We start from the raw sequence: 27,508 nt of genomic DNA on the forward strand, positions 1-27,508 counted from the left end.
CAACTACCACCCCAATGCTAACATGACTTTCTTCTTCAAGATCCTTGTGCATGTTGTGTGCATCTCACCCATAGCTACCTGCTTGAGTACCTTCAGTCTGACATCCACCCTACACACAGCACTGAGAACGGCCTGGCAAAAGTCATTAGGCACCTCTTGTGTGGCTGTATCATCCCTGCTTTGTCCTCCATCACCTTTCTACAGTGTTTGCTAAGGACCACATTAACAACAACAACTTGTATTTATATAGCACCTTTAACATAGTGAAATGTCCCAAGGTGCTTCACAGGAGTATTGAGATAAAAAATTTGACACCGAGCCGCATAAGTAGAAATTAGTGCAGGTGATTTGGTCAAAGGGGTAGATTTTAAGGAGCGTCTTGAAGGAGGAAAGAAAAGTAGAAAGGTGGCGAGGTTTAGGGAGGAAGTTCAAGAGCTTGGGGCCGAGGCAACAGATGACACCACCACCACCAATGGTTGAGCGATTATAATCAGGGATGCTCAAGTGGGCAGAAATAGAGGAGCCCAGATATCTCGGGGGGTTGTGAGGCTGGAGGAAGGGTGATGGGTGAGCTGGACTTGGTGCGAGTTAGGAGACGGGCTGCCAAGTTTTAGATCACCTCTAGTTTACATAGAGAAGAATGTGGGAGGCCAGCCAGGAGTGTGCTGGAATAGTCAAGTCCAGAGATAACAAAGGCATGGATGAGGGCTTCAGCAGCAGATGAGCTGAGGCAAGGGCGGAGACAGACGAAGTTACGGAGGTGGAACTAGGCGATCTTTGACATGCTGCAGATATGTAATCGAAAGCTCATTTCAGGGTCAAATATGACACCAAAGTTGTGAACAGTCCGGTCCAGCCTCAGACAGAAGTTGGGAAGAGGGATGGAATCAGTGGCTATGAACCGGAGTTTGTGGCGGGGGCCGAAAACAATGGCTTCAACAACAACAACAACAACAACTTGCATTGATATTGCGCCTTTAACATAGTAAAAATCTCAAGGTGCTTTATCCTCCTGCTCTATCAACTCTCTCCTTGCGGGGTTCTGCTCCGCCTGTCCCAATGCAGCTAGTAAATCTCCAGCAGTCATTTGTCCTCCCACCCTCACACAGTCACCTCCAGAGCTCCCCAATGATTAATCTCCTCTTCCTCATTTACATGCAGTCCCTCAGTGACATCATGCACGAGCCAAAGTTCAAACCGTGTGTGTGTGCTACCCAACGCCTTGCTCTATCTCACCATGACTCCTCTTGCTCACCCAACCACCTGTGTTGTCAGATTCCTTGTTTGACATTAGCTTGTGGATAAGGCAATATTTCCTCCAACTAAACAGCACAAGACCAAAGCCATTGTTTACAGCCCACCTCATGAACTCATTCCCCTTGACATTTATTCTGAACCCACTCCCAGACCTCTCATAGATCCAATCGGGCCATACAAAATGTTGACATCCTGTTTGACCCAAAGCTGAGCTTCAAGTCCCATATTCCAAAGTCACCAAAACCACCTCCTTCCACTTCCGCAACACTTCCCGCTCTTGTCCCTACCTCATCGGCACTGGCGTCAAACCCCTAACCCATGCTTTTGACTCCATTTTCCCAAAGTCTTTGATGCTGGCCTCCCATCTTCCACCCTCTATAAACTCCAACTTGTCCAAACTACCCAGATCCTGTCCCACTATCCCTTGCCCTCATTGATCTACACTGACTCTCTGTCCTCCAACACTGAACTTTAAATTCCCATACTGATCTCAAATCCCTCCATGGCTGCACCCTGCAACTGCTTCTTGCCTTGCATTCTCCCTCCACCCTTCAGCCTCCATCCCTGCAACCCCCTCCCTATCCATTTACCCCACATAGGTGGCAGAGAATTTATCCCTCTCTTCAACTTTCTCCCTAACCCCTCCACTTCCTAATTCTCTTTACACCTTTATTTACATTCTGAAGACCCCACTTTCTGATCAAGCTTCTGGTCACCTTTCCTAACTTTTCCAAGGTGGCTCAATGTCTGGGTATTTGTGTCCCTCTGTAGTGTGCCTCGGGATGCTGCCTACATTAAAAGAGTGATATAAATGCAAGCTAATGTTATCAGCAGATTCAGATCTCAGATCTCCCCTCCCCCCCACTCTGGGGAGGTGTGGACTGATGAAGAGCAGAAAACTTCTTTAATCTGTTGATTGAACTACAACCCCTTACCAGCAGAACACCAGCTGGCAAGTTCCAGCAACAAGATTTCACCCGCCCCCCAGTACAGCAACAGCAATGCTGTCAAGATTGGGGGTACATTGCTTGCACTTCCAATATGAGCCAGCGATTCAGCCATCAGCATGGCTGAGATCATCAAACCAGCGATGAAACCTGGCTCCTTCCTGGTCTGTATTGCACATGGGAAAAAGAATTAGTGAAAAAAAATGATATGCAACAAGTCAATTCAGGAAAAAGAAATGGATTGTTTCATTTAACTGTGCTTCAGTAATGTCTGTGATAATCTTCTCTTGTATAAACACCCTTTCTGAGTGTCTCTTAAAGTGACTGTATAAATATGATAAATGATGCCACCATCAAAATTAATCTCATCCATATTATGTGCCTGAGCAGTTCCATATTCCAATAATAAACTGTATCACTGCAACCGTATAGGCACTAGAACACTGCACTCAATCTGCAATAACTCGAACTTCATTCCCAGGTTTGCAAATGACCACATTCATACCGTGTAGCTTTATGCAAAGAAGTCTCACTAGGCTTCCCAGTGACATTCATCTTTACCAGTTAATCAATGAGGGAATAATGCATTGCAATAGCTGTTAGGAACCAACTCAATCACATTAAAAGTATTTTTCCAGCATCTCTAGGCCAGCTAGAAGGGCAAAAAAAGAAATCAGCCAAGGGTCCTGCTCATTATCCAAACTCCACCCCAGGAAACTGTGAGGACATTGAAGCCAGTTGCAGCTCACCTACTGACACCTCAGCTAACTCAGCACAGTTCGCAGAGATTCTTCCTGCTCTTTATGGCTCAGCACACCACACCATGCGTGTCTCCATCAGAGGAGCAGTGCTCGGTCAAGGGGTTAGACTGATATTTGACAACACATCTGGAACCCAATACTCTGAAGATGGAAGGAAACCTACTGTTTTATTACAGACCTGAACTACACATACTAGCCAGCCTTGGCCCAGCGATAACACTCTCGGCTCGAAGTCAGAAGGTGGTTGGAGTGGGGCTCAGAACCTAAGACTTGAGCATATACATTCAGCTGGCACTTCAGTGGACTACTGAGTATGTAATGCATTGTCAGAGGTGGCGTCTTTCACATGAGACACTAAATCGAGTATTTTTCCAGTTTCTCCATCTGCCCTCTCAGGTGGACTTAAAAATCTCATGGCCATGACACTTCAGCGAGCAGGAGAACTGTCGGCCAATATATAACCACTAAAACTAATTATCTGGTCATTGCTGCCTCTTGCACCTTGCTGTGTGTTTCCTTACATTACAACAGTGACTACACTTTAAAAGTACTTAATTGGCTGTGAACTGCTTTGAGACGTCCTAAGGACGTGAAAGGCTTTATATAAATGCAAGTCTTGCTTTTCACTATCTACTTTGCCAAGCTAGCAAAATCCTTGATTTCAGCCATGAGATCCGAGGCAGGTATTCATCGTTTAAGGCAGTGATCTTTTAGTTTCGAGCTTGGTAAGGTAGGTCAAACCAGTCAACACCCAGATTGGATCCAAGGGTGTGAACAACTTAGCTAGCGAATTGCACTCCATATTGTACAATGTTAACTCTATGTCACTGGTTTAACATAAATGACCTCCACACAGACAGCGGCAAAGCAGCCCCATTTTCTCGAAGTTCATCTAATCAGCCACTGGATGAACCGCTGCTTCATCGGGCCTACTAAACAGACAGAGCATACACAGTGTGTCAGCTCAAAAATGTACAGTCAGGGTCAGTGTCGACTCCCAGCCTCGCTGCAATGGTCCGCAGACCATTTTTTAATTTAAATTGGCTGGGGGAAAGTGAAAGAATCTGCTTACACTGTTGTTTACTTTTGCTTTGCTGTAGACCCATTGCATGCACAGAAGACTGGTCATCCAATTTCCAAATTGGCCTCTAATGGGCCGACAGAACAGCACAGCACAGTGAACAGCAGTACAGGTTCTGAGAAGAGTGCAGTGGTGGCTCTGCTTTCCAACATAGAAGATAAAAGTTGATTTAGTGACGCAGGGGTTACTGTACAGTATGGGATTCTATAAGCCTCCTAGCACTGCCACATAAATTGCATATTTTACAACCATGTGGCATACAAGATGTAATTTTGCGAGGCTCTTACTGTGGGATCTCACGAGACGCAATGCAGGCTGTAGAATCTGCTCTATTTCCATTGTAGTCCTGTTTCCAATCCGTGCTCCCAACTAGTGAGGCTCAACGCTGGTAGCAGAGCTTTGCAAAATTACCACTGTGACGTTTTAAGACACAGGTATAGCTGCCTTAAAGCTACAGGTGAAGGCTACATGTACATGTGAATTGTACACATTGACACCTTCCCGCAAATATCAGTCAAACCAGCTTGTTCCCAATTAAAGAAAGTCACATCATTTTAACCTTACTATAACAAGACTGCCTTTGCCATAACATTGCAGATCAATTCAGTGCAATGCATACTGCAGTCAAAGCTTTTAGTCAAAATTACCTGGTATAGTTGGTTCATTTTATTTTTAAATGCCGGAGGCCACACTGTACATGAGATGAAGGACAGCTACGATATTACTGAGGTGAAAGTGCTGATGTAAATATAAAATGCAGGTAACTAAAATTCAGGCTTTCACTTACTAATAAACAAAAATAAAACAAGTTTATTGTTTGAAAATGAAATTAAGAGGGAAACCAGTCCGATGCTGTAACTAAATTAGCATCAAATGCAAATCACCGGGTACTTAGTGGTAGAACAGGTGCAGGGAAGGCCTTTAAATGAGACAAATGAATAAAACATCCCTCTGCACAAATGTGTACGCTGACACAAAGTCAATTGCATGAATAATTCAGCAACCTTGCCGCTGATGCAGGGGTCACCCTGCCTCGACCTTTACGACAGGAAGTGAAATAAAAAATAAGGGGGATGTTTGGGGGAGAGGAATACACCAGATAAAGCTGTTGACTGAGGAATTGCTGGAGGTACTGTTTGAGGTGCATCCACACCACTAAGAGTGCCAAGAGCCTGTAGGCAAGTAGTCCTTCCATCACAGCCACCATGGTGGACTATGTGCCTCTAAGCAGCACCCAGGATCTGAGTTTTCATTGGTCCTGAGAGTTAGGGTGCCAAGTCTGGTTGGCCATATTCCTGGAGGTTTTATCACATGACCTCCAGCATCCAGCCTCCCAGCCTAGTCAAAAAGTAATTTCTTTTCTCCCCTACCTCCAATATTTTTATAACTAATACATTGAAATGTTCAGAGAAAAATGAAAAAAAAATGTTTTCTTTTTCCGTCCCTGTGATTTTGCTGTCAGGGTTTACTAGCGGCGGTGTGCAGGAGATCAATCTTCAAATTCTGGAGACTCCAAGGTAATCCTGGAGGGTTAGCAACCCTACCAAGAGTGAAGGCGAGAGATCTGGAGACCATGGGCGCCTTCACAAACGGTCTTCCAACAACACAGGCAACACATGGAACCAAGTCTTGGGTTACCGCTCAAGAGCTCTTCTTCCGGAGTCCGCGCACTAAGATAACAAAAAAGCACCTTCTAAGTGTTTGATATTTCCACTTCCAAATCTAGGGGTCATGAATCTAAGATGGTTACTAAAATCCAATAAAGAATTCAGGAAAAACATCTTTACCCAGAGAGCGGTTTGAATGTGGAACTCGCTCCCACAAGGTGTAGTTAAATTGAATAGCATAGATGCCTTCAAAGGGAATCTAGATAAGTACACGAGGGAGAAACAACTAGAAAGGTATGTTGATAGGGTGAGATAAAGTAAGGTGGGAGGAGGCTCGTGTGGAGCACAAACACCAGCACAGACTCTTTGGGCCGAAAGGCCTGTTTCTGTGCTGTAAAATTCCACGTAATTAAATGAGTTTTATTTGTTTATTTGTTTATGTATCCTTGAACAATTTTTCTGTCTCATGAGATGTGGTAGACCAAACATTCTCGATCCAGGCTCAGCGTTAAAACCAACTTGAGGGCTGGGGGCTTGAACATAAACTTGCTACTTTTTAAAATTCCCCCTGTGGATGCCAGGGGGAGACCATATGGTTCCAATTTAAAAACTAACAGTTTCCCTTATCCCCAAGTGCTAAAGAAAATAATCCACTGACGAGTCTCTTTCCTGGGAATAGCAGCGAGAGTCTGATCGCTGATACAATTTAAATCATTCATTTAACTTTCAGAACAACACTGAGGAAATCTTGTTTAAATTAACCAAGATTTTTTTCCCCCCTCAGAAGTGATCACTCCCATACTCCCACAGAATTAACCTTTGCAGATACGTTTTCCGCCTCTCCTTCATTCCATTACACAGAATTAATGCTTGTTTTCTCCCCCCTTTGCTCCTCTTCTAAGAAAGTAATTGCATTTATATAGCAACTCCTCAAAGCACTGCACCTGAATTAATTTTAAATGCAGCGATTTGTTATGTGGATAATTACAGCAGCCATTTTGCGCGCAAACTGATCCCACCAACAGCAGTGAGAAGAACAATAATTAACCTGTTTTTGATGGTGTTGGTTGAGGGAAGAACGTTAGCCAAGACACTTGAGAACTCCCTGCTCTTTTCAAAGACTGCCATGAGATCTTTAATGTTCACCTGAATAGGCATCCGGGCTTGGTTTTACATCTCATCACAAGGATGGGCACTGACTTCTTGCTGTTGTTGATGGAGTATGAATTAGCACTGGCTGCTCTCAAATATCTCACCCAGGTTCTTTAGAGAGGAAGTGACAGCAGTCTATTTTCCCATGGAGGGCTTCACAGCTATGCTGAGTCCCGTATCCTAACTCACACCAAGTCCCGTTCACCCATCTCCCCTGCGCTCACTGACCTACATTGGCTCCCGGTCCTGCAACACCTCGATTTTATAATTCTCATCCTTGTTTTCAAATCCCTTCCTGGCCTCTAGTCTCTCCCTATCTCTGTAATCTCCTCCAGCCCCACAACCCTCCGAGATATCTGGGCTCCTCTAATTCTGCCCTCTTGAGCATCCCTGATTATAATCGCTCAACCATTGGTGGCCGTGTCTTCAGTTTCCTAGGCCCTAAGCTCTGGCACTCCCTCCCTAAACCGCTCTGCCTCTCTACCTTTCTTTCTTCCTTTAAGACGCTCCCTAAAACCTTCCTCTTCAACTGTCCCATTATCTCCTTATATGGCTCAGTGTCATATTTAGATTGATAACCCTCCTGTGAATTTTACTACATTATAGGTGAGTTATTGTTGTCCTCACTCGACATTCACCTCGGCAAAGAGATTAGAAAGATTTGGGCGTGGAAAAGATTCTGATGCCCCCACAGTCAAATAGCTTGCTGATATTCCCTGTCTAGACTCACACAGGAGGAATGGACACTTGAGCAAAGCAATGGCGAGAGTGGTTAGCAAGCACCCCAATAAAATTCAACACCTTCAGAAGAGGTAAATTATAAAGAAAAACACTCTTAAATACTCTTTGTCAGGCAGAGTATTTGCAGGAGAATGCTGCACTGATAAAATTGCTGAGAGTTTTACACATAGCGCATTTAAAGTAGTAAAAAGGCTTTATGACAGCATAAATATGCATTAAGAATATATAAAAGCCCTGTTTAAAAGCCCCAAACCCGGCTCTGTGAAGCTGAGTTCAGTCAGCAAGTTAAGGAATGGCTGAAAGATAGCAGGGTATTGCTGTACTAAAAAACAAACACAACTTTCTAAAGTCTATACTTCATTCCTTAAATGGGCTCCCAGACACTAAATACACCATTATAGCCATTTAGAAGCAAGCCTCCACTATAATTCGGCTGTGTTATCTTACTCTGGCAATTGCTATATCTGCAACAAAATCTGTATCAAAATGAGAAAGCTCCTTTACACTTACTCAGAAGGTCTGCCCTTTTCTCATTTCTTCATTTATTTCCAGTTTTCTCCCCTTCTCGACCAAATGCACTCAGTCACCTGGGGAGGGGGGCAGCGTGGGGGGGTAGTTTCCACTGGGGCCCTCTGGCACTTCACTCACATGACTGTTCTCTTGCATGTTCATGGACTGGTATTATTATTTAGTATGACTGATGTAGCTGTGGAACAAGAACTATAATTTTACATTTAGGTAGCTGAGCCAGATAATTGCGCCAGGAGTAGCGGAGTGTAGCGCTGTTATGCCTCCTTCGTATGTGTGAATGGGGCATTGAGTCGTTCTGTGCTCCATGGTCTGTTCTGGGTGACCAGAGTCGCATGCTGGAGGGTTTTTAATTCTCTATTTGGGCATCAAGTATCCGCATCCACCATGTTTGTGCAGATGCGATTTAGGGTTGCCCATAAGCATCGCGAAGATTGAGGCCAGGGATCTTCCGCCTGGGGTTTCTCACAAGCTGCTTGTTTGTGACTTCTGGTGAACTCCATTCGGCTTTCCAAGTAACATCAGGGTTGCAGCCGCGTTGCCGAAGGTTACGCCCGTGGGTCCAAAGAGGCTTGCGCCACTTCAAACGTTGGTGAGGGACATTATTGAGGTCCTGGTGGATGGGGGGGGGATGTTCGTTTTCCATGATTCGCTGGACTTCCCAGAGGGTTGCAGCATCGTTCGAATGGATGTGGACTGTAAGGGGACATCACAGCGGGAGCTGATGAAGTGCACCTATTGTTGATTGCGATCCCTGAACACTGGGCGAGACCAGGATTTGGCTCAGCTGTGATGCTCCCCACAACCAAACATTCTAGACACTCACTGCCCAGCTTACACATGAAGAACAGTCACTTCGGCGAGGCACAAGAGGAACGGGTCTTCAGTTTCTAAATTAGAGAATACAGTATTTCTCTTCATAACTTTGTCCCTTGGCAGAAATATTCGGGTTTAGCAATCTGTTGCTCTGATGTTATTTTCCTTTTAATTGCAAACAGCAAACAAACCAATCTCAACCTCAGACCTTCATGAAAACTACCGCAACTATTACTCCATTAACAGGGTCACAAGACTACCAGATCAATTTGCATTGGAAACAACACATTTTGAACAGAATATCACAGCTTTCTGGAACAGTGGAGGTCAGATTATTTATCCCCATGCAATATTGATTCGCATTAATTATGCAACACAGTTCTTATTCGTAGAGCCATTATAAGGTTGTGATACCTTTATAGTCTATAACCCTATACCTTTATAGTCTATAACCCAAATACTCCACATACCTTTATAGTCTATAAACCTAATACTCCACTTGCATTTGCCTATCCAGTTTGCCTCTGCCTATCCAGAGTGTTTCTGTAAATTGAAATGGAAGTAGAAGATGTATTTACAATTAGTGAAGGCAGACCAATATGCTCGGGGGTTTGATTCCCACCATGTGCTGGCCTCAAGATCAAGCCAGGCTGTGATACTTCCCTCATGGTGGAATAGCCTGCTAACAGTCATTGTCCAGACCCATGCATGAAGAACAAGGTACTTCATGGTATCCAGCACTCGTTGAGCAGTATCCCAGCCAGATTCAATATTGTTGGATGAGGAGAGAAACAAAAAACAAAAGCTGATAGTTCGTCTACTCCCTTCTCCCAGAACTGAAGCATGCCTCTTTAAACAAGAATGCAGTAAAGTCTAAAAATCGCTGATAATGAACCACTGCGTCCCTTGAAGTTAGAATTTAAATCAATTCAATAAAGGATTTTTGCCCTTCCCCCAGCCTCTCAGTCCTGACAGGAAGGAAAGATCAGCTCATTGACTGCTGTTCAGGGCTCTCAATTAACCTGATTAGTTCAACAAGCAGCTCTTATGAATGACACCTTGTCTAAAATAGAAGGAAAAGCAACTTCCTTCCTACACAAGATACCATTGGCCATCTCCAGCCTGTCGAGTGCAGCTATTGGCCCTCTGGGAGACGTGGAGCAGCAGACAAGCAGAAGCTGATTGGTCTTTGTGTGTCCCGGGGACATTGTCATCTGATCTGCCCAGGTGGCACAAGACAAGCGGCGGGGGGGAAGAAAAACAGTGGCCTGTAGGCAACTCTGAACACCTCTTTCAGAATCAGGGGGCCAGATGATAGGATTGCTAAAACTAGTCCAGTCCCACTTCAGGAAAGACAAACGAGCATGCTTGGAAGGATTTAGTGACATTTAACTCTGATCTATTGAGGCCCATGCTGTCAGGTTTATCAGGCATCAAGTCGACCCCTCTCCTTCCCATATTTCTTGATGAGACCCCCTCTACCCACCCCCCCTCCCCACCCCACCCCCATGCACCGAGGCTGAGAGAGACACAAGTGTGTGTCTGTATAAGCTTTGTATCTGATCAAATGTAAAGAATATGAAGAAGGAAAGAAATAAAGAAGGAAAGCTACAAAAAAAAACAATCTATTAGCTGTCAGTGGCATTCGTGTCCATTGGAATGACTTCAGATTAAGGTAATTGAAGTAATCTCATTGAAAAAGTGCAAGGCCCAGGAAGTGACACTCTTGCACAGCAGCATATGGATGAGACAGTAGACAATATCAATATTAAACAGGTGTCAACTAACAGGCTTATACTTTTATTAAAAATGTAATGCCTCAAACAGTTTTAACCAGATTTTAATCCCTTGAAATTCAAAGTTAATAACTGCCTTGAAAATACTGAGATAGATACCAATTTACTCTGGCTGTCAGTTCTTTCTACTCCCACTCCTCCCCCTGGAAGATACCAGTCTCCAATTCATCAGTCATACTCTGTCACTGTTTCTAATTTAATCGGAGTTTCAAGCATGTTTTACAATTCATGAAATAAAGATGTTTTGGACCACATACTAACATTGTTGTTATCCATTACAGATGATCCTAAAATCTGTATTAAAGGGAGCAATAAAGACCTCAGGCTGTACCTGAGCGAGTGTGTTGAAAAAATCCAAAGTCTATGGGTAATCACTAAAATTGCTTTTAACCACTTCTCTCTTAAAGGGGACCTTCACCAATGGTTTAGCGGTTACATGCATCGCCTAGTGTAGTGTACAAGCAAGTACTCTACTCGGAGCTTCTTCACTGCAAACGAGCCAAAAGTGCGCAGCGGAAACGCTACAAGGACACCCTCAAAGCCTCCCTGATAAAGTGCGACATCCCCACTGACACCTGGGAGTCCCTGGCCCAAGACCGCCCTAAGTGGAGAAAGTGCATCCGAGAGGGCGCTGAGCACCTCGAGTCTCAACACCGAGAGCATGCAGAAATCAAGCGCAGACAGCGGAAAGAGCGTGCGGCAAACCAGTCCCACCCACCCCTTCCCTCAACGACTATCTGTCCCACCTGTGACAGAGTCTGTGGCTCTCATATTGGACTGTTCAGCCACCAAAGAACTCTCTTCAGGAGTGGAAGCAAGTCTTCCTCGATTCCGAGGGACTGCCTATGATGATGATGATGATGCACAAGCAGACAGACCAAGGAGGTGCCACTCACCACCTGTGCTTACGCTAGGGTCACCAACCCCACAGGATTGGCCTGGAGTCTTCAGCAATTAAAGTTTAATCTCCAGGACGCTATTGTGAGCAAATACTGCCGGAAGAAAAATTATAAGGACATGAAGAAAATAGTGTGTTTTTTTCAATTTTCTTTGAATGCCTTTGTTTATAAAAATATTGGTGAGGGGCAGAAAGGCATTTGACTGACAATCAAAAATCATGCAATCAAGTAATGAAGAGTCTGTTCGCTTTCCAGTGGGAAGGCGGGGCCCCGTGAGGATGGACAGTGTTGGGCTAATGAAAGCAGGAATGCCAATCCTTTGTGTTTGTCGAGTTAGTCGCTCTTAGCCAAGGTAACAGTAGGGGCCTCCAGATTGGCCTCAATTTTCTAGGTTAAGCGAGGGAAAATCATCCAGGCTTCCTACCCTGGATCAACATGCCACTCAGTGCTGAAAGTGCACGTGTGTGGACTCCAGGCGAGGGACTGGATTGGGTGGTAGTGCCCTCCACAATTGCGGACTTGACACGTACATGGAAGAATAGCCACTTGACTGAAGTATTTTGGAGGTGGCCAATGCCTGCGACAGTAACGAAGAAGAATGGGGGCCGGGGAGGGGGGACGGGAGCAGAGAGAAAACATAACGTGTTGAGCTTAATAATTAAAAATAATAATTTCAGTGTGTGTCTGGTGTGGTGATTAGGTTCATTTGTTTAGTGACTGTCATGGTTGCAGCCACTTCCAGTGCATGTAAAGGAAATCTAATTAATAGCTCTCCACCATAATTAGTACAATGTATGCTAATTACCTGTGTAAAAAAAATCTAATAAACCCTCTGGAATGGTAATGTATTAGTAGCTTTTACAGAGTGGTGTAAAAGTTATTGGTCTCTTCAAGGTAATAGTAATATGCAAGATTTAGTGCTTTGGATAGACTGAGTTTTCCCAACAACCCCTCCTCCTTCACCCAACCCCAAGGCAAAGCCAATCGAACATCTCGCTTCTTCTCCTGAAAGTGCTGATTGACCCTGGGATAAGGTTCCACAGGCATCAGCAGCTCTCGGGGACCTTGCTTGAGTGTCCATTCTTCCTGGACAAATTGGCATTCATATATTGAGGCTGTGCAGCCTCTTGTGGTTCACCTGCCCCCTTCACCTGTGGCCCTGGAGACGGCTGCTGTGTAATGTGTCTCAGGTGTCCATTTGCAGCCTGCTAATATGGTCCACATAGACCGGCTCTCAAAAAAGCATTAATGAGTAATTCCAGTTTAGGGGAAATGTCCGCAAGGTTCTCCTGCTGATCTGTGTAACTTCAAGGGAAGAGGTGCGGATATCTGGAAAAAGGATGCAAACAGCATTTATGTCGTTCCTCCGGGGTTTCTGCAGCTCTTCTGCCAGGTAAGAGGGAGAACCCTTGCCAAAGTTCTCCGTCCTAAGCAGGCTATTCATCCCATGAGGGCAGGCATTGCAACCCATCCCTCCCCTCGCAATCACACTTTACTGCCTTGGTCATTGAATGGTGATCGGGAATGGGAATCTTGGGTGATTCTAATCCTTGGGGGGAGGATGGAGCATCGAGGTGACGTGTCACACTCTGAATGCTGCCTGAAATGCGATCAGTGTTCAGGGATCAAACCTTCCTAGTCCGGATTCCTTACAAGGTCCTGTAGTTGCCCACTGAGCCGTCAGGGAAGGCTAGGGTTGCCAACCCACCAGGATTGGCTTGGAGTCTCCAGGTATTAAGATTAATCTTCAGCGCACTGCTGCGAGTAACACGGGGAGAAAAATCATAGGGCATTAAAAAAATGATGGGTTGTCTTCAATTTCTTTGAACACTTTCATTTATTAGTTGTAAAAATATTGGAGATAGGGGAAAAATGCATTTTATTGGGTGGGGCAGATGGAGGTGGGAGGTTATGTGATGAAACCTCCAGGGATATATCCAACCAGAGTTGGTAACTGTAGGCAAGACCCACCATTTGGAGAAGAGAAAGTAAGATAGCAAATAACTTTGAACAGCCTGTAATCAAATAGTTCTTAAAATAGCACCATCTCCTGCACAGAAAGCACATGCCACAAGTTAAAAGGAAGCCTTATTGTGTTCAATGTTACAAAATACCACATCCCATTGGCAGTGCTCAGCCAACGCAGACAATGGGAAAACTATTACAAAAATTCAAAACAGAATAACAAGCTCAGCGAGGATTCGGATATGTTATAGTGCAAAGAAAACCATACAAAAATGGCTCCTTCATTCTCGTCCCCTCCCGCCCCCCCCACCCCCCACTCCTCTAAAACCAACAACCCACCATAAACCCCTGGCAGGGAGACAGATATCAGCAACTGTTGGCAGTGGTTAGGTTACTAATGCATCGGGGGTCAGCATCCTGGCAGCTCTTACGACATTCCTGGCAAAGTAAACAATGAGCCACAACATCAGTGTTCTTCTGCATACAATCCCACCTTAATTGGCAGAGTTAGTTGAGGCCTAGGAAGAGTTTAATTATCCTACTGGGGCCAAGGTTTGTCAGGAGCAATGGGAGCCCCACTAAGTTAAACCAGGTAACCCAATCCAGATACAACACACACACATCACTAATCACTCGAACTGGTTCCCTCCCCAGAATCATGCACCAGATAAGTCTGGAGCAGCTAAACTAAAACAATCTGTCTCTCCTTATGCCTCAATCTCTGGATTTCATTCATAAGTTCTCACAGTACCAACTTTACCAGAATACGTTATAAAAATTATACCCTCTTTGCAACTATCCCATGCAGCTCACATAAAATCCAGTCTGAACGTCACTAGGTATTTTTTTAAACAAGCGGACTTTACTCAGCTAAAGTGGGCAATTTGTGTTAATTGTTTCCATCCCTGCATCACCTCTGTCCAATGTTAATAGGGCCAGTGATTTGCGAAAGGTAAGTCAGCAAACTTTTTTTACATTGTATATATTGATGACGTACTAGCAAAAGGACCCAGTTTGCATGAACGAGAAGTTTTTAACAAAACCTTCCCTCATTTGTCTACAAAGACCTGACATTGAGATTAAAATGATGAAAAAATGCATCAGTTGCATGTGATGTCACTGCGACGATGATAATACCTAGCTCTTCTCCCTCCTCTTTCTCCTCCCCTCTCCCACTTCCTAATTACAGAAGAGGGTTCTTTAAATTAGGTTTAAAATTGTTGCATTTAATCTATCTTGGTTAAGCGCCTATCATATCCATAGAGTGAAACTTGAACCCACAACCTTCTGACTCAGAGGTGAGTGTGCTACCCACTGAGCCACAGCGGACACAAGCAGGGAAGGCAGAGCTTCCCCTGTAGTCCAGCGCCTAACTCCAGTGCACTGCTGAGCCACAGAGACCAGAAGGAACCAGATGATGCCTTGTCCTGGTCAATGTGGAGTTAGCCAATTTCATCCGGGGTGGTGGCAGCACTACGTCTGGTCTCAGCCCACCTGGGTTCCAGCTTCTGCTCTGTACCCAGTGCTGGAAATGTGCACCTGTGCTAACACTGTGCGAGGGCAGGGTCGAGCTCAGGTGTGATGCTGCCCAGGGGCAAATAGCCTGCCTAGACTAACTACGAGAAGAATGGGTGAGCTTCTGCAGGGCTGCCCAGTGCCTGTAGGACCAGCACCCCGAAGAGTCAAGGCTTCCAACAGAGAAGTGAGGGTAGAGAGAGAAACAGTATTTGATGCTAGGGAGCAAATCTTTCGTATTTCGCAGTATGGGTGATTCCTATCAGGTTGATCTATTTTATTTCACAATGATTGGGCCGTTTGATAGAATATACACCATTATTTCCCCAATATCCTACGTACATAAGAACATAAGAATTAGGAACAGGAGTAGGCCATCTAGCCCCTCGAGCCTGCTCCGCCACTCAACAAGATCATGGCTGATCTGGCCGTGGACTCAGCTCCACTTACCTGCCCACTCCCCATAACCCTTAATTCCCTTATTGGTTAAAAATCTATCTATCTGTGATTTGAATATATTCAATGAGCTAGCCTCAACTGCTTCTCTGGGCAGAGAATTCCACAGATTCACAACCCTCTGGGAGAAGAAATTCCTTCTCAACTCGGTTTTAAATTGGCTCCCCCGTATTTTGAGGCTGTGCCCCCTAGTTCTAGTCTCCCCGACCAGTGGAAACAACCTCTCTGCCTCTATCTTGTCTATCCCTTAAATTATTTTAAATGTTTCTATTAGATCACCCCTCATCCTTCTGAACTCCGAGTAAAGACCCAGTCTACTCAATCTATCATCATAAGGTAACTCCCTCATCTCCGGAATCAGCCTAGTAAATAGTCTCTGTACCCCCTCCAAAGCTAGTATATCCTTCCTTAAGTAAGGTGACCAAAACTGCACGCAGTACTCCAGGTGCGGCCTCACCAATACCCTGTACAGTTGCAGCAGGACCTCCCTGCTTTTGTACTCCATCCCTCTCGCAATAAAGGCCAACATTCCATTCGCCTTCCTGATTACCTGCTGCACCTGCAAACTTTCATGCACAAGGACCCCCAGGTCCCTCTGCACCACAGTATGTTGTAATTTCTCCCCATTCAAATAATATTCCCTTTTACTGTTTTTTTCCCAAGGTGGATGACCTCACATTTTCCGACATTGCATTCCATCTGCCAAACCTTAGCCCATTCGCTTAACCTATCTAAATCTCTTTGCATAGATGAGAGGGCAGGTAGACAGCAGCTATAGCCAAAGTTCAGCCAATGCCACTCTATAGTGACGTGCAGGAGAGTCTCCAATCTGCATCCCCTGTGGCACTTGACTGAGTATGAATGAGGTAGTTTATTTCTCAATCCAAGGGTTGAACCCCCTGCAATTCGGTTTTATTTCATTATCAAATGTATCCTTTACCATCTCCACTTCACTCCCCTCCTCGCCTGAAGGGGATGCCATGCGATACCATTTGTCCCGTGCAGGCCTAGAGAGCGGGCGTCGGTCGCTGGTCCGATTTGCACACCGCGTCCGCACGCATGCACTCTCCAGACTGAATCGCTGGAAAGCGATCGGGCGCAGGAAATCTGGATAATTGTTTTGACCTCCCAAGTCCAAGGGGGCAGCACCGGCAGCATATCCCCGTGCTAGCTCAGCACAGACCAGGCAGCTGGGACCTTCCTCAGTTGTGAGGCTCTGTAGCACAGTTGGGAGATGCTGTAGCTCATGCAGCCATCGGGAGGGCATTCTAATTTAAACAGCATTCACAACAAGAGTTGGGGCCCAACCCCGAGTCTCTCAATACAATGCAATTATTCATTTTAAAACCAGGGTTTTGACAGACATAATCTTTCTATGAATTTGATGTAATAAATTAATTAACCCTTGTAACCCGGGGCAGATCCAAACCAAGCCTTGACTGCATGTTCCCTTGCTGCTGACTGGTGAAGCCAGTGACATCAGGTCACAATGATTGGGGACTCCCAGACTCTCTAGTGAAGCACAACTATGGCGTCAATACAAATGTGCCGAAGTCATTGAATATTACAGGTATTGGTCAAGATTGGGAGTGCACAGGGTAATGCAGAACTCTGCAACATCCATTGCCATTGTGCCAGCTCCACATCACTCTCTGCATCTGCGTGAGAGTTGCCCACAGAGATACACTGCACCAGATACCTTCAACGCCTCAATGTTATGGAAACTTTGAATATATTTTAAGGTAATTGACAAAAAATCCAAAGGGCAATGAAGAGATTTTTTTTTACTCGGCGTGTTGTTATGATCTGGAATGCTCTGAAAGGGCGGTAGAAGCAGATTCAATATTAACCTTTAAAAGCGAATTGGATCTATACTTGAAAAGGAGAAATTTGCAGGGCTATGGGGAAAGTGCATGGGCACCGAGGGGCCAAATGGCCGCCTCCTGCACTGTGTTATTATATAAAAAGAGCCAGTGGGGTACTCAGCTCTTTGGAGACACTGAAAACATTAAAATTAAACTTTTAAAAACATGCTACGTGCTCAAAAGATTTCAATGTTGCCTTTGCTCCACGCTATAGCTCAGGCGGTGCAGAGGTCTGTTTATGCAGCAAGTTTTGCGCTGCTGTGAAAGTGGCATAAAAGTAACAAGTATAACTTCAGAGTCTTAGCGAGAGGCTGTCTCGCACAACTTGGCTTTGACACTGGATGGGGTGCAGTGGCAAATCGGGTTTAAGGGCCAATTCAGCCTTCATGTGCTGGGGTTGGGAGACAAGGCTACACGCCACAGCCCAGATGCCGCGACCCATGCACCCTGTGAATGTGGTCTGACAGAAATCTTGCGTGGACAGCATGTCAGATAACATGAAGCCGAAAGGGAAGAACGCTTAACATCATCCAAAAGATGTGTGTGTGTGTCTGTGTGCGTATAGATGCAGACATACAGCACAGACTCTACCACAGTTATACACGATATAAAACTTCACAACTATTGCACATAAATCTCTAGTGTGACGTCCGACACAGATCAATGATGAGCATTAACACCCGATGTCCGTCCTGAGCCAAAGTACAATCAAAACGAAATCTGCATTAACATCGAAAGAGTCGGGATCATTAATAACCAGAGACACTGACGTCTGAACCTGGCAGCTGACTGCGGTGCGGTGCGGTGCGGGGTTGGGGTTACGGATTGTCGCTGAACCCCTCAGTCAGACCAGTGACTCGCACTGACCGAGCGCTGCCCGGGTGCCGTGTACTTTGTACAGTTCCTAGATTGGCATTTCATGTCACTCACTCGGGACTTCCACGGCCGGCCGGTGAGCGATGCCACTCGGGGACGGTACCGGAGTGCGGTAACGGGAGATACTCGTGTCCTGATACTCGGGTAGCTGCTCAGTGTAGTCACCCACAACTATTGGCGCCCGCCGCTATGAAAATGTGCATCTCTAGAAGTGCCATCAGGTTAAGGTCACCGGTTCCTGTGAAGTACCCACCCCGCAAATGCTTGCCCCAACCCATTTCCGCACAACCAAGCCTCTGTATTGCACAACAACACATCCAAGGGCGGGGGAGAGATGGGCGGACCCACCGTCAGACAAGAGCGAACCTTTAGTGGCTCGAAAAGCGCCTTATAAGTTCTGGTCAAATGGTGTCCGGTGTGATCTTTTGTGACAGGCAAGGGGCCCTTGCAGTTGACAGTGGGTGTGATCCATGGCCAGATTTGCCCTCCGTTATGTCTGTGGGTTTTTTTTAAGCTTCCCATTGAGAGAACAAGCTTCTTTTTGTTAATAAACAAGTTGGTTTATTTTTTTTTCTCTCAGCTGCAGTGCACCCCAGTGATCTAAAGCCTAAATTACACTCCCAGAGCAGCACATTCACTCAGGATCAGGGCCCAGCACTGACTGAACTCAGTGCTCAGAGCAGGCCAGCGGACGATCAAAACTACGCGAGTGCCCAGATCATTTCCAGAGCTGCGGGATTTTATGTTTAAATCCCAAACCCAACACTGGAATAAATAATGCTGCATTTGCCACACCAAACTGGCACCGGTGCTGTATGGATGACTTCGGCTGCACAGAGGAGCACTTTAAGTGTAATGTCTTTTCCCCCCCTACTATGCCCCCAGCTAAACGCAGGACATCACCGGCTGCCTGTTTCTTTCCCGGCCCGAGGCCGAGAATACTCAATTCCACCTTTTCTACAACCCAGCAATGATATTCCCGCTTTCAAGGCCTGTTCAGATCTTTACATTACATAAAATGGTACAGCACATAAACACATCAGGTCTATGCCTCCTCTCACTCTAATTACCTCATCCAACCCTGCCCCACATCCCGATACTCCCTTCTCCCCCATGAATCTTTCCAGGGGCCGGCCATATGGGAAATCAGGAGATGTCGGCCCCACGCAGGGTTCCATATCGCTATATTATTTAAATAGGGAGAGATTACAAAATGCTGCGGTACAGATTATCTAGGGGATCTTGTACATGAACCATAAAAAGTTAGCATGCAGGTACAGCAAGTAATTAAGAAGGAAAATGGAATGTTGCCTTTATTGCAAAGGGGATGGAGTATAAAAGTAAGGAAGTCCTGCTACAACTATACAGGGCTTTGGTAAGACCACACCTGGAGTACTGCGTGCAGTTTTGGTCTCCTTATTTAAGGAGGGATATACTTGCACTAGTGGCAGTTCAGAGAAGGTTCACGAGGTTGATTCCTGAGATGAAGGGGTTGACTTATGAAGAATGGTTGAGTAGATTGGGCCTATACTTATTGGAATTCAGAAGATTGAGAGGTGATCTTATTGAAACGTATAAGATTCTGAGAGGGCTTGACAGGGTAGATAGAGAGAGGATGTTTCCCCTTGTGGAGGAATCTAGAACTAGGGGGCATAGTTTCAGAATAAGGTGTCGCCCATTTAAAACGGAAATGAGGAGGAATTTCTTCTCTCAGAGGGTCGTGAATCTTTGGAATTCTCTACCCCAGAGAGCTGTGGAGGCTGGGTCATTGAATATATTTAAGGCGGAGATAGACAGATTTTTGAACGATAAGAGAGTGAAGAGAGTGGGCAGGGAAGTGGAGTTGAGGCCATGATCAGATCAGTCATGAATGAATGGCGGAGCAGGATCAAGGGGCCAGATGGCCTACTCCTGCTCCTATTTCTTATGTATTGTTAGCGCCCACTTTTTCCATGAGAATCCCAAAGAAACCTGTCTCCTTTGGGCGTAGGAAGGAGAGGGGGGGGGGGGGGGGTTAGACCGCAGCCCTGTATCTTCCCCAGCAAATGATGACAAAAATCAAACGGTAATCACAATGTTTAAACAGCACCATTGGGGAAAATTCATTGAATGTGGTATAAGTCTGCCTTTCCATGTGGGAATGTGACCTTCTACAACTTTGCAATGAATGAATAAGATCTGGCTGAGTGTAAACAAGGCTTACAGATACATTTATATCATTTGGTGATCCACCAGCCCCATTATTCAGCTGCTAAATGGTTCACAGTCGCACAACAAACGCCTCTTGAAAGTTGCCGGTCTCCTCAGAAAGGGTGAGAATGCGTGTGGCTCTGCCTCAGCTTGTCCCCCAAAGGGATGCCTGTCTAGTGCTGCATCCACCTTACTGCACCTGCTGCCCCGGGTTCGGCTGTAACATGAACGAGATGCCAGTGCTGGCTCCGTTGGTACCCATCTTAGCAGTGGGTTTCACTGGAGGCAGTGGCGCCTCGCTGGCAGATATAAACACCGCCTCCCTCGGGCTGTCAATGTGCCCAGGCACCCACCGACCGGCTGAATGCTGAGCCTACTGACAGGAGACCTGTGATGCGGTTTCCTGATTGCTGGCCTCTGCACCCTGGCCGCTCAATGTAGGGAATCGGCATCCCATCCTATCACAGCATTTGTTATTTAAAAAAACACTGATTGCAAGAAGTGAAGGAAATCTTCCTTTGCTTGGCACCGATACAGTAGCAACAGCTATTAATGTGTCAGCCTGCATATGCACACAGAGTGTACAGACACTTTCAATAATACTCCACTGAAGTGAAACCTTCAATTCTGGCTTTCCCTGTTGCACAGCTCAGTGCATACAATAAAACACATGGGATCTGTCTCTGCCTGCTGCAGAAAACAGGCCATTTTACTCTTCAATCTTACTGTAACGACACGAACTGAAAGTGCTACTTCATTCTTCAAAAGGTTACACTCCTCTCTCTGTCACCCGTCCATTTGTTTTCTCCTCCTCTCCTGAAGGTGCTGACCCGGGAACAGGCTACCCTCCGGTACCTTCGCCCAAGTGGCCGTTTGTCAGGTGCGAGTGCCAGCAGGCAATTCGACATGGGAGTCATCACAGTAGTAGTTGAGCCAGGTCCTCAGCCAGCATCACACACGCCCACCCTCTGCAGTATTAATCACTGGATTAGCGATCAGCAAGGCGAACCCTGACCCTGGGGCACAAAAGCCTTCTGGCTAAGGTCATGCTAACCCGGCACGGACCGACGATTGAAAGCTTCAGCCCCATACTTGGCGGTGCATTCGCTAATTGAGTCATCTGGGAGAATAGGCGCAAACTGTATCTGGGAGTATTGGCGCAAATTCTATCTGGGCGTATAAGTGCAAGCAGTATCTGGGAGTATAGGCGCAAACTGTATCTGGGAGTATTGGCGCAAATTCTATCTGGGCGTATAAGTGCAAGTAGTATCTGGGAGTATAGGCGCAAACTGTATCTGGGAGTATTGGCACAAATTCTATCTGGGCGTATAGGTGCAAGCAGTATCTGGGAGTATAGGCGCAAACTGTATCTGGGAGTATTGGCACAAATTCTATCTGGGCGTATAGGTGCAAGCAGTATCTTATCTGGGAGTATAGGCGCAAACTGTATCTGGGATTATAGGCGCAAACTCTATCTGGGAGTATAGGCGCAAACTCTATCTGGGAGTATAGGCGCAAACTCTATCTGGGAGTATAGGCGCAAACTCTATAATCCGTCCACAAACAATGCACAGCAAAATACTAAACAAAACCTCACTCATCCAACAATTCTCTTTAAGTTCTTCACTTGTCGCAAGCCTAACATTCTGCTGATTCCAGCTACAAAGAACCACAAGGTTTATATATACATATAAATATATCATATGCTTGCACATATTAATGTGCACAGCTGCCTGATGCAACACATACGTAAAACCAGAGAGAAGGAGAATCTGGAAGATGCAAGCAAAAACGATTCCCTCATTACAATGAGTCAACAAGAGATCAGGTCTCTGAGGAACACAAAACACAGAAAGTTTCCAAGCCGCTCGCACGTGAATAGGACAATTACAGTGCACGAAACAGGACTCTGGATAGAGAGTTTCGGCAGGTCCAAAATAAAACACGCACACACAACACCCGGCCAGTGTACCCCCACCACTCGCAGAGAGGCAGGTGTCCCGCAGTAAACAGGAACAAACCATTGTTCCTACCTGTCAATTATTACCGGGTCCGACGGTGTCTCATTCCTGTTGCCGCAACTTTTCTTGTCACAGCAGCGACTGCGGAGAGGGGAGAAGAGAAAGAGAAGTAGAAATCAGTGTAGAACAATTGCTGCATGTGGCTTAAATTACTGATGCCTTCTCTCTCTGTACTAAACAACCAGGGTAGGCACAATTTAACAACCACATAGTGGTTAAGTGACGACTGGCAAACCCATCGTAGTGCACAGCAACAGGTAGAAATTAGCACTGAGCATTCTTGGATATGGGCAAATGACTGCTTCCCGCTTCCCCCAGACAGCTGGCCATCATTAGGGAGGCAAAAGCTGCCTTTGTAAAGGTGAGCGGCGAAGCAGGATCCACCTGAGGCAGGTAAGCAGGCCCGCCACAAAACAATGGATGGGACAAACCGCCTCAGCTCTGGGGGGGGCGGTCTCTTTAGTTCTCATCTTACAACCATCACAGATGGTGAATACCTTTCAGCAAAATAAAACAGTCACTGACTGAAATCAGGCCCCTGAACAACAGAACAGTAAAGGCTGCAAGTAACAGTGTACTGAGCTTAGCCAGGAAGGGGGGAGGGGGATCTAAAGCGTTAAATCCTTTTAAAAACTGGGGTTATTTATATTCTATTGCTCTTGTATAACATCCCTACTTCCCCAAAATGAGCAAGTACTACATGAGCATATTACCACACTCTCTGCTATAAAGTACACTGCTCTTGTCTCTTGCCATTCACATTGTACATTGAAATAGCTCTGTAATATCCTACCTGCTATAACCCACTTCCCGTATGGCTCTCAAAAGCCACTTTCATGTTAATAATGTGGCACTGGGCACAAGAGCATAGTACTTCTGCCACCTGATGGCACTCAGCAAGACAAAGCAGGCAAATTCCAATGATGCCTAGGTCCTGACTTTTCCCAGGTCCATAGCAGCAGACCACTCCTGCCAACAGGCTCCACAACCACCAGTGGTCCATTTGGTAAATTAATGCAGGGAATGCAACTCCTGGAGGTCACTGCTCTCTGCTTTCCAGGCAGTGTGCACTATTATAAAACCCCTAGCTGTAACATCACCAAACGATCCAATGCGCAAGTGCACTGTGCATTCATTTACACTCTATCATAACAGATCATGAGGTGGAAACTGAGTGACCAAGATACTCTTCATAGCCTCGACCGATCTTATAACGGGTAGTTTTGTAAACTTTCTGCCTATATTTTGCCTTCTTCTCCCAGGAGTCAGGTCTTGTGTCACTCAAAATGACGCGGGACCACAGCCCACAAGTGAGTCATTCTATTTCTCACTCATCTTGCCTTATCGTTCCTAGATTTCTCTCCTCCCTTTCTTCTGAAGTCTGTTACCTCCTCAAACGTTGCTCCAAATGGATGATCATGCTTGCGTAAATTACTTCAAATTGAAAGTTAATGAGAATGTTGTCATTTTTCATTCTGCCAACGACTGCAGTTAACAGATTCTGATATTTATACTATGTTGGGAAAAACATTTGCATAGCAAAAAGGATTTGTAGGTTTTGGAGGATTTATCTGAAATAAAAGTCCCCTCCTCACTCCATCCTTTGCTAAAATTCAGACTTATCGCTCTAACTCCTAACTCATTCCCAAGATCTCAAACCTCATGGAACTCCTCGTGTCCTTCAGTCTTTCCTATCTCTTACAACAACAACTTGTATTTACATAGCGACTTTACGTAGTAACGGATCCAAAGTTGCTTCACAGAAGCTGTTATCAAACAAGCTCTGACACCGAGCCACCTAAGGAGATATCAGGGCAGATGACCCAAAGCTTGGTCAAAGAGGTAGGTTTTAAGGAGTGTCTTAAAGGAGGAAAGAGAGTTAGAGAGGCAGAGAGGTTTAGGGAAAGAATTCCAGAGCTTAGGGCCTTACAAGCTTTGAGTATTTAAAACCCAAGCTTGGATTCACAAAAGCATTAGTGTCTGACTTGGCTCATCATTTCTTTTACTCTTCAACCCTGGGGGTAGCCCACTGTGGGCCTTGACCTTTCACCTTTTTATTCAAGGTACTACATTTGATCTTAGCCAGAAGGTCATTTAATAATTTGCTTCAAGCGTTTGGGTAAACTCTGAGGCTTTCACTTCTGAAGAAATATATCATCAGGAGGGAGCACTAACAGTATACATGAATTAATATCATAGCACTGTGAATATTTATCAGTGTTAGTTAGCGATGGCTCCAACTAACCTGATGTGAAGAGCCAGGTAGTGTTCATACTATACTGGAGGTGATACTTTATTGAAGTATAATGTCATGGCCCATCTAGTGCTCAGTGCACAAGTCATAAGGGGCCCAGTTTGATTCCCAATCTCTGCTAAGTTAGTTGATGCCTGCCGGCTCAACATTCAGGAGGCTATCATTTCCCTCAGTGCTCTAGAATTTGAGGGCTAAAACTTCTGTTGCTGATCATTATCCAGTGGCCCCTGAGGATATGATCAAGGCCCTTTGCGACATCTCATCTGTGGGGTGGGTTTTGGGGGGGGGGTTTGGGGGAGAACTGCCGCCTCTCACAGTTAAAGGTTCACACATGAAGGATGGCCACTTGAACATTGTATTGGAGGCCTCTTACTCCTGAGATACAGTACCCCAACAGGAGAGGAGGGGAGAAAATTAGAGTAAAACAGTCTTTGAAAGTAAAGCCTCACGCCTTCAATCAGATTCATTCGGCTGAGAGGAAATATCGGTGCCCCAGGTTTCTGGCACAGGTTACACACAGCTACATTCTGCATTATGTCCGATGTGACTGCTGTAGTTTTTGCTATGACATCATGTATAAAATGAGCAGGAAGTCAAGTTCCAGATAATGTTAGTAAACAGTTATATTTTTGGCATCCCAGACAATGCCATGCAGATCACACAAAAACTCTGCTTCGCCACACCCCTGTACTAATGGTGTTAATGTGAGAGCTATGTGTGAGTGTCATTCTATTAATATAATTCATGGGCAAATAGGTGATGCTCTTAACCCTTTGAGCACTTAAAGGAGGGTGTTAGGTGTCAAAATATAGCTGCCTCCCAATTACCTTCACCCCACCATTGGCGGCTGTGCCTTCAACTATCTAGGCCCGAAGCTTTGGACTTCCCTTCCTACACCTCTCTGTATTTTTACCTCTCTCCTCTTGTAAGGCACTCCTAAAAACCTACCTCCTTCCTGTCCTAATATCTCTTTATGTGGCTTGGTGTCAAATTCTGACCGATAACGCTACTGTGAAGTGCCTTGGGACGTTTTACTATGTTAAAGGTGCTATATAAATGCAAGTTGTTGTTACCAGACACCCTCTTCTCTCCTCCTCCAGTCCCCCCACCTGAAGGCAATAGCCCATGTTGGGGCCTGATTCTACAGACAGCTCAGGCATCAGTAGCTCACCCAAGTGGCCATTCTTCATGTTTGAGCTGAAACAACTGTCAGCACGCTATTCGGGCATGAATTGGGGGAACATCACAACCGGTCCCCAACCTTGCCTTTTCCCAACAGATGAAGTAGGGTGGGAGGTGGCTGATGTGAGGCATAAACTGCAGCACTGACCAGGTGGTCCCAATGGCCTGTACACTCAATGCAATTCTCTGTGACATCCACATATAGACACATTCACCAAGGGTGAATGGATAATGATCAGCAGCAGGGACCCAGTCTGATTTATTCCCCTCACTAGCCCAGGAGGTACACTGAGGTGAGTTGCAGCACTCTCACAGCGTCCCCAGCTGAGATCAACTAATCCAGCTCAGGCTGGGTATCCAACCTGGGACATCTGTGGGGGGGGGTTCTGTTTCTATTTTTAAACAGAGACAGCTTTCTATCCCCGAGTCCCGTTTCTGGTCTGCGTTGCAGAGATTTACAAGAGTTTTATCTGGCTTGTAATTCTGACAATCATTACGCTCTGATTATCTTAAAGCTAATGTTTCTGATGCAGTCGTTGAACCCGTTTAAAAACCACAGTAACAAGCAGAGTCAGTCTAATCCGAACGGAAGAAATTGATGAGAACAAGAAGACACTCTGCCCTTTAACTTGAAACAAATATGATTTCTCAGTAAAATAATATAGGGAATTGAAAAATTCTCGTGCTTTCATTATAATCGCTAAACTCGCACTGGCCCAGGGTTACTGTGATCTTGCTAACCTTACTTTGAGTGTTTGCCATACTCTTCATGATACAACCTGCTACATTATACATAATATCCATCTTTTAATATATCATACACTAGCGCTGTGTAGTTACAGAATTTAAAAAGAAAAGTTAAGAACAGTCCTTGTCTGAAACTATGGATGCTTTAGCTACCAAAAGACAAGCTGGTTTCGCACCATATGGGTAATGGTAGCGCATAGCAATTAGCTGAGGTGATTAATGGCGAACAGACTCTCATTTTATGCTTCTAACTGAGGGCACATTTGTACCCTAGTGCAAATTCAGCACATCCAAACTTCCACGGACAATAATGCCGAGTAAGAAAATGGGCTTGCAACGTGCAGACCCAGGAGAAGCAGCAAGTCTGCAGGCCAGGCTCCGAGCGGCACCACATTTGCAATTTAAAGCAGCATTAGTGGCACAATGGATGCCAGCTCCCACATCAGCCGGGTCACATCAAGTAATAAACAAACAGCGTCCCAATAAAACCTTGCTTCAATAGCCAACAATGAAACCTGTAATCTCTCTCATCAGCTGGGTGACCTTTCACAACATGCCCCCCCACCACACCACACACACTCTCTTTCGCCTTCCACACACTGAAATATATTATTCGCGTGGTTTTCTGCTTCCTATAATCTGGACCATACGGTGGTGGGAATGTTGTCCACCTACCCTAACCTGACCTGACCCTCACCTACAGAGGCACTGGAACCCAACAACACTAACAGCGCACTAACATATAAACAAGAGGGACAATTGTCGCTATGGCCTCGGCTATTCATCGTGGAAGCCAAATTATCGTGACAGAGCAAGGTTCCCACAAGCTGAAGAGATGGGTGTGCAACCCTT

At 45.5% G+C, this 27,508-nt stretch overlaps 1 protein-coding gene across 4 annotated transcripts in view; it reads right to left on the reverse strand.

Annotated features, from left to right (window-relative positions):
• The window catches only part of ebf1a (EBF transcription factor 1a), an 822,218-nt gene that overhangs the window by 781,208 nt on the left and 13,502 nt on the right, over nt 1–27,508 (reverse strand). For all 4 annotated transcript variants that reach the window (XM_070878591.1, XM_070878590.1, XM_070878589.1 and 1 more), the window contains exon 6: nt 22,486–22,554. In XM_070878591.1, the coding sequence (XP_070734692.1) occupies nt 22,486–22,554 (69 nt within the window). The remainder of the gene's footprint in view (nt 1–22,485; nt 22,555–27,508) is intronic.

The sequence above is a fragment of the Pristiophorus japonicus genome, chromosome 4, assembly GCF_044704955.1.
Source record: "Pristiophorus japonicus isolate sPriJap1 chromosome 4, sPriJap1.hap1, whole genome shotgun sequence".
NCBI lineage: Eukaryota > Metazoa > Chordata > Chondrichthyes > Pristiophoridae > Pristiophorus > Pristiophorus japonicus.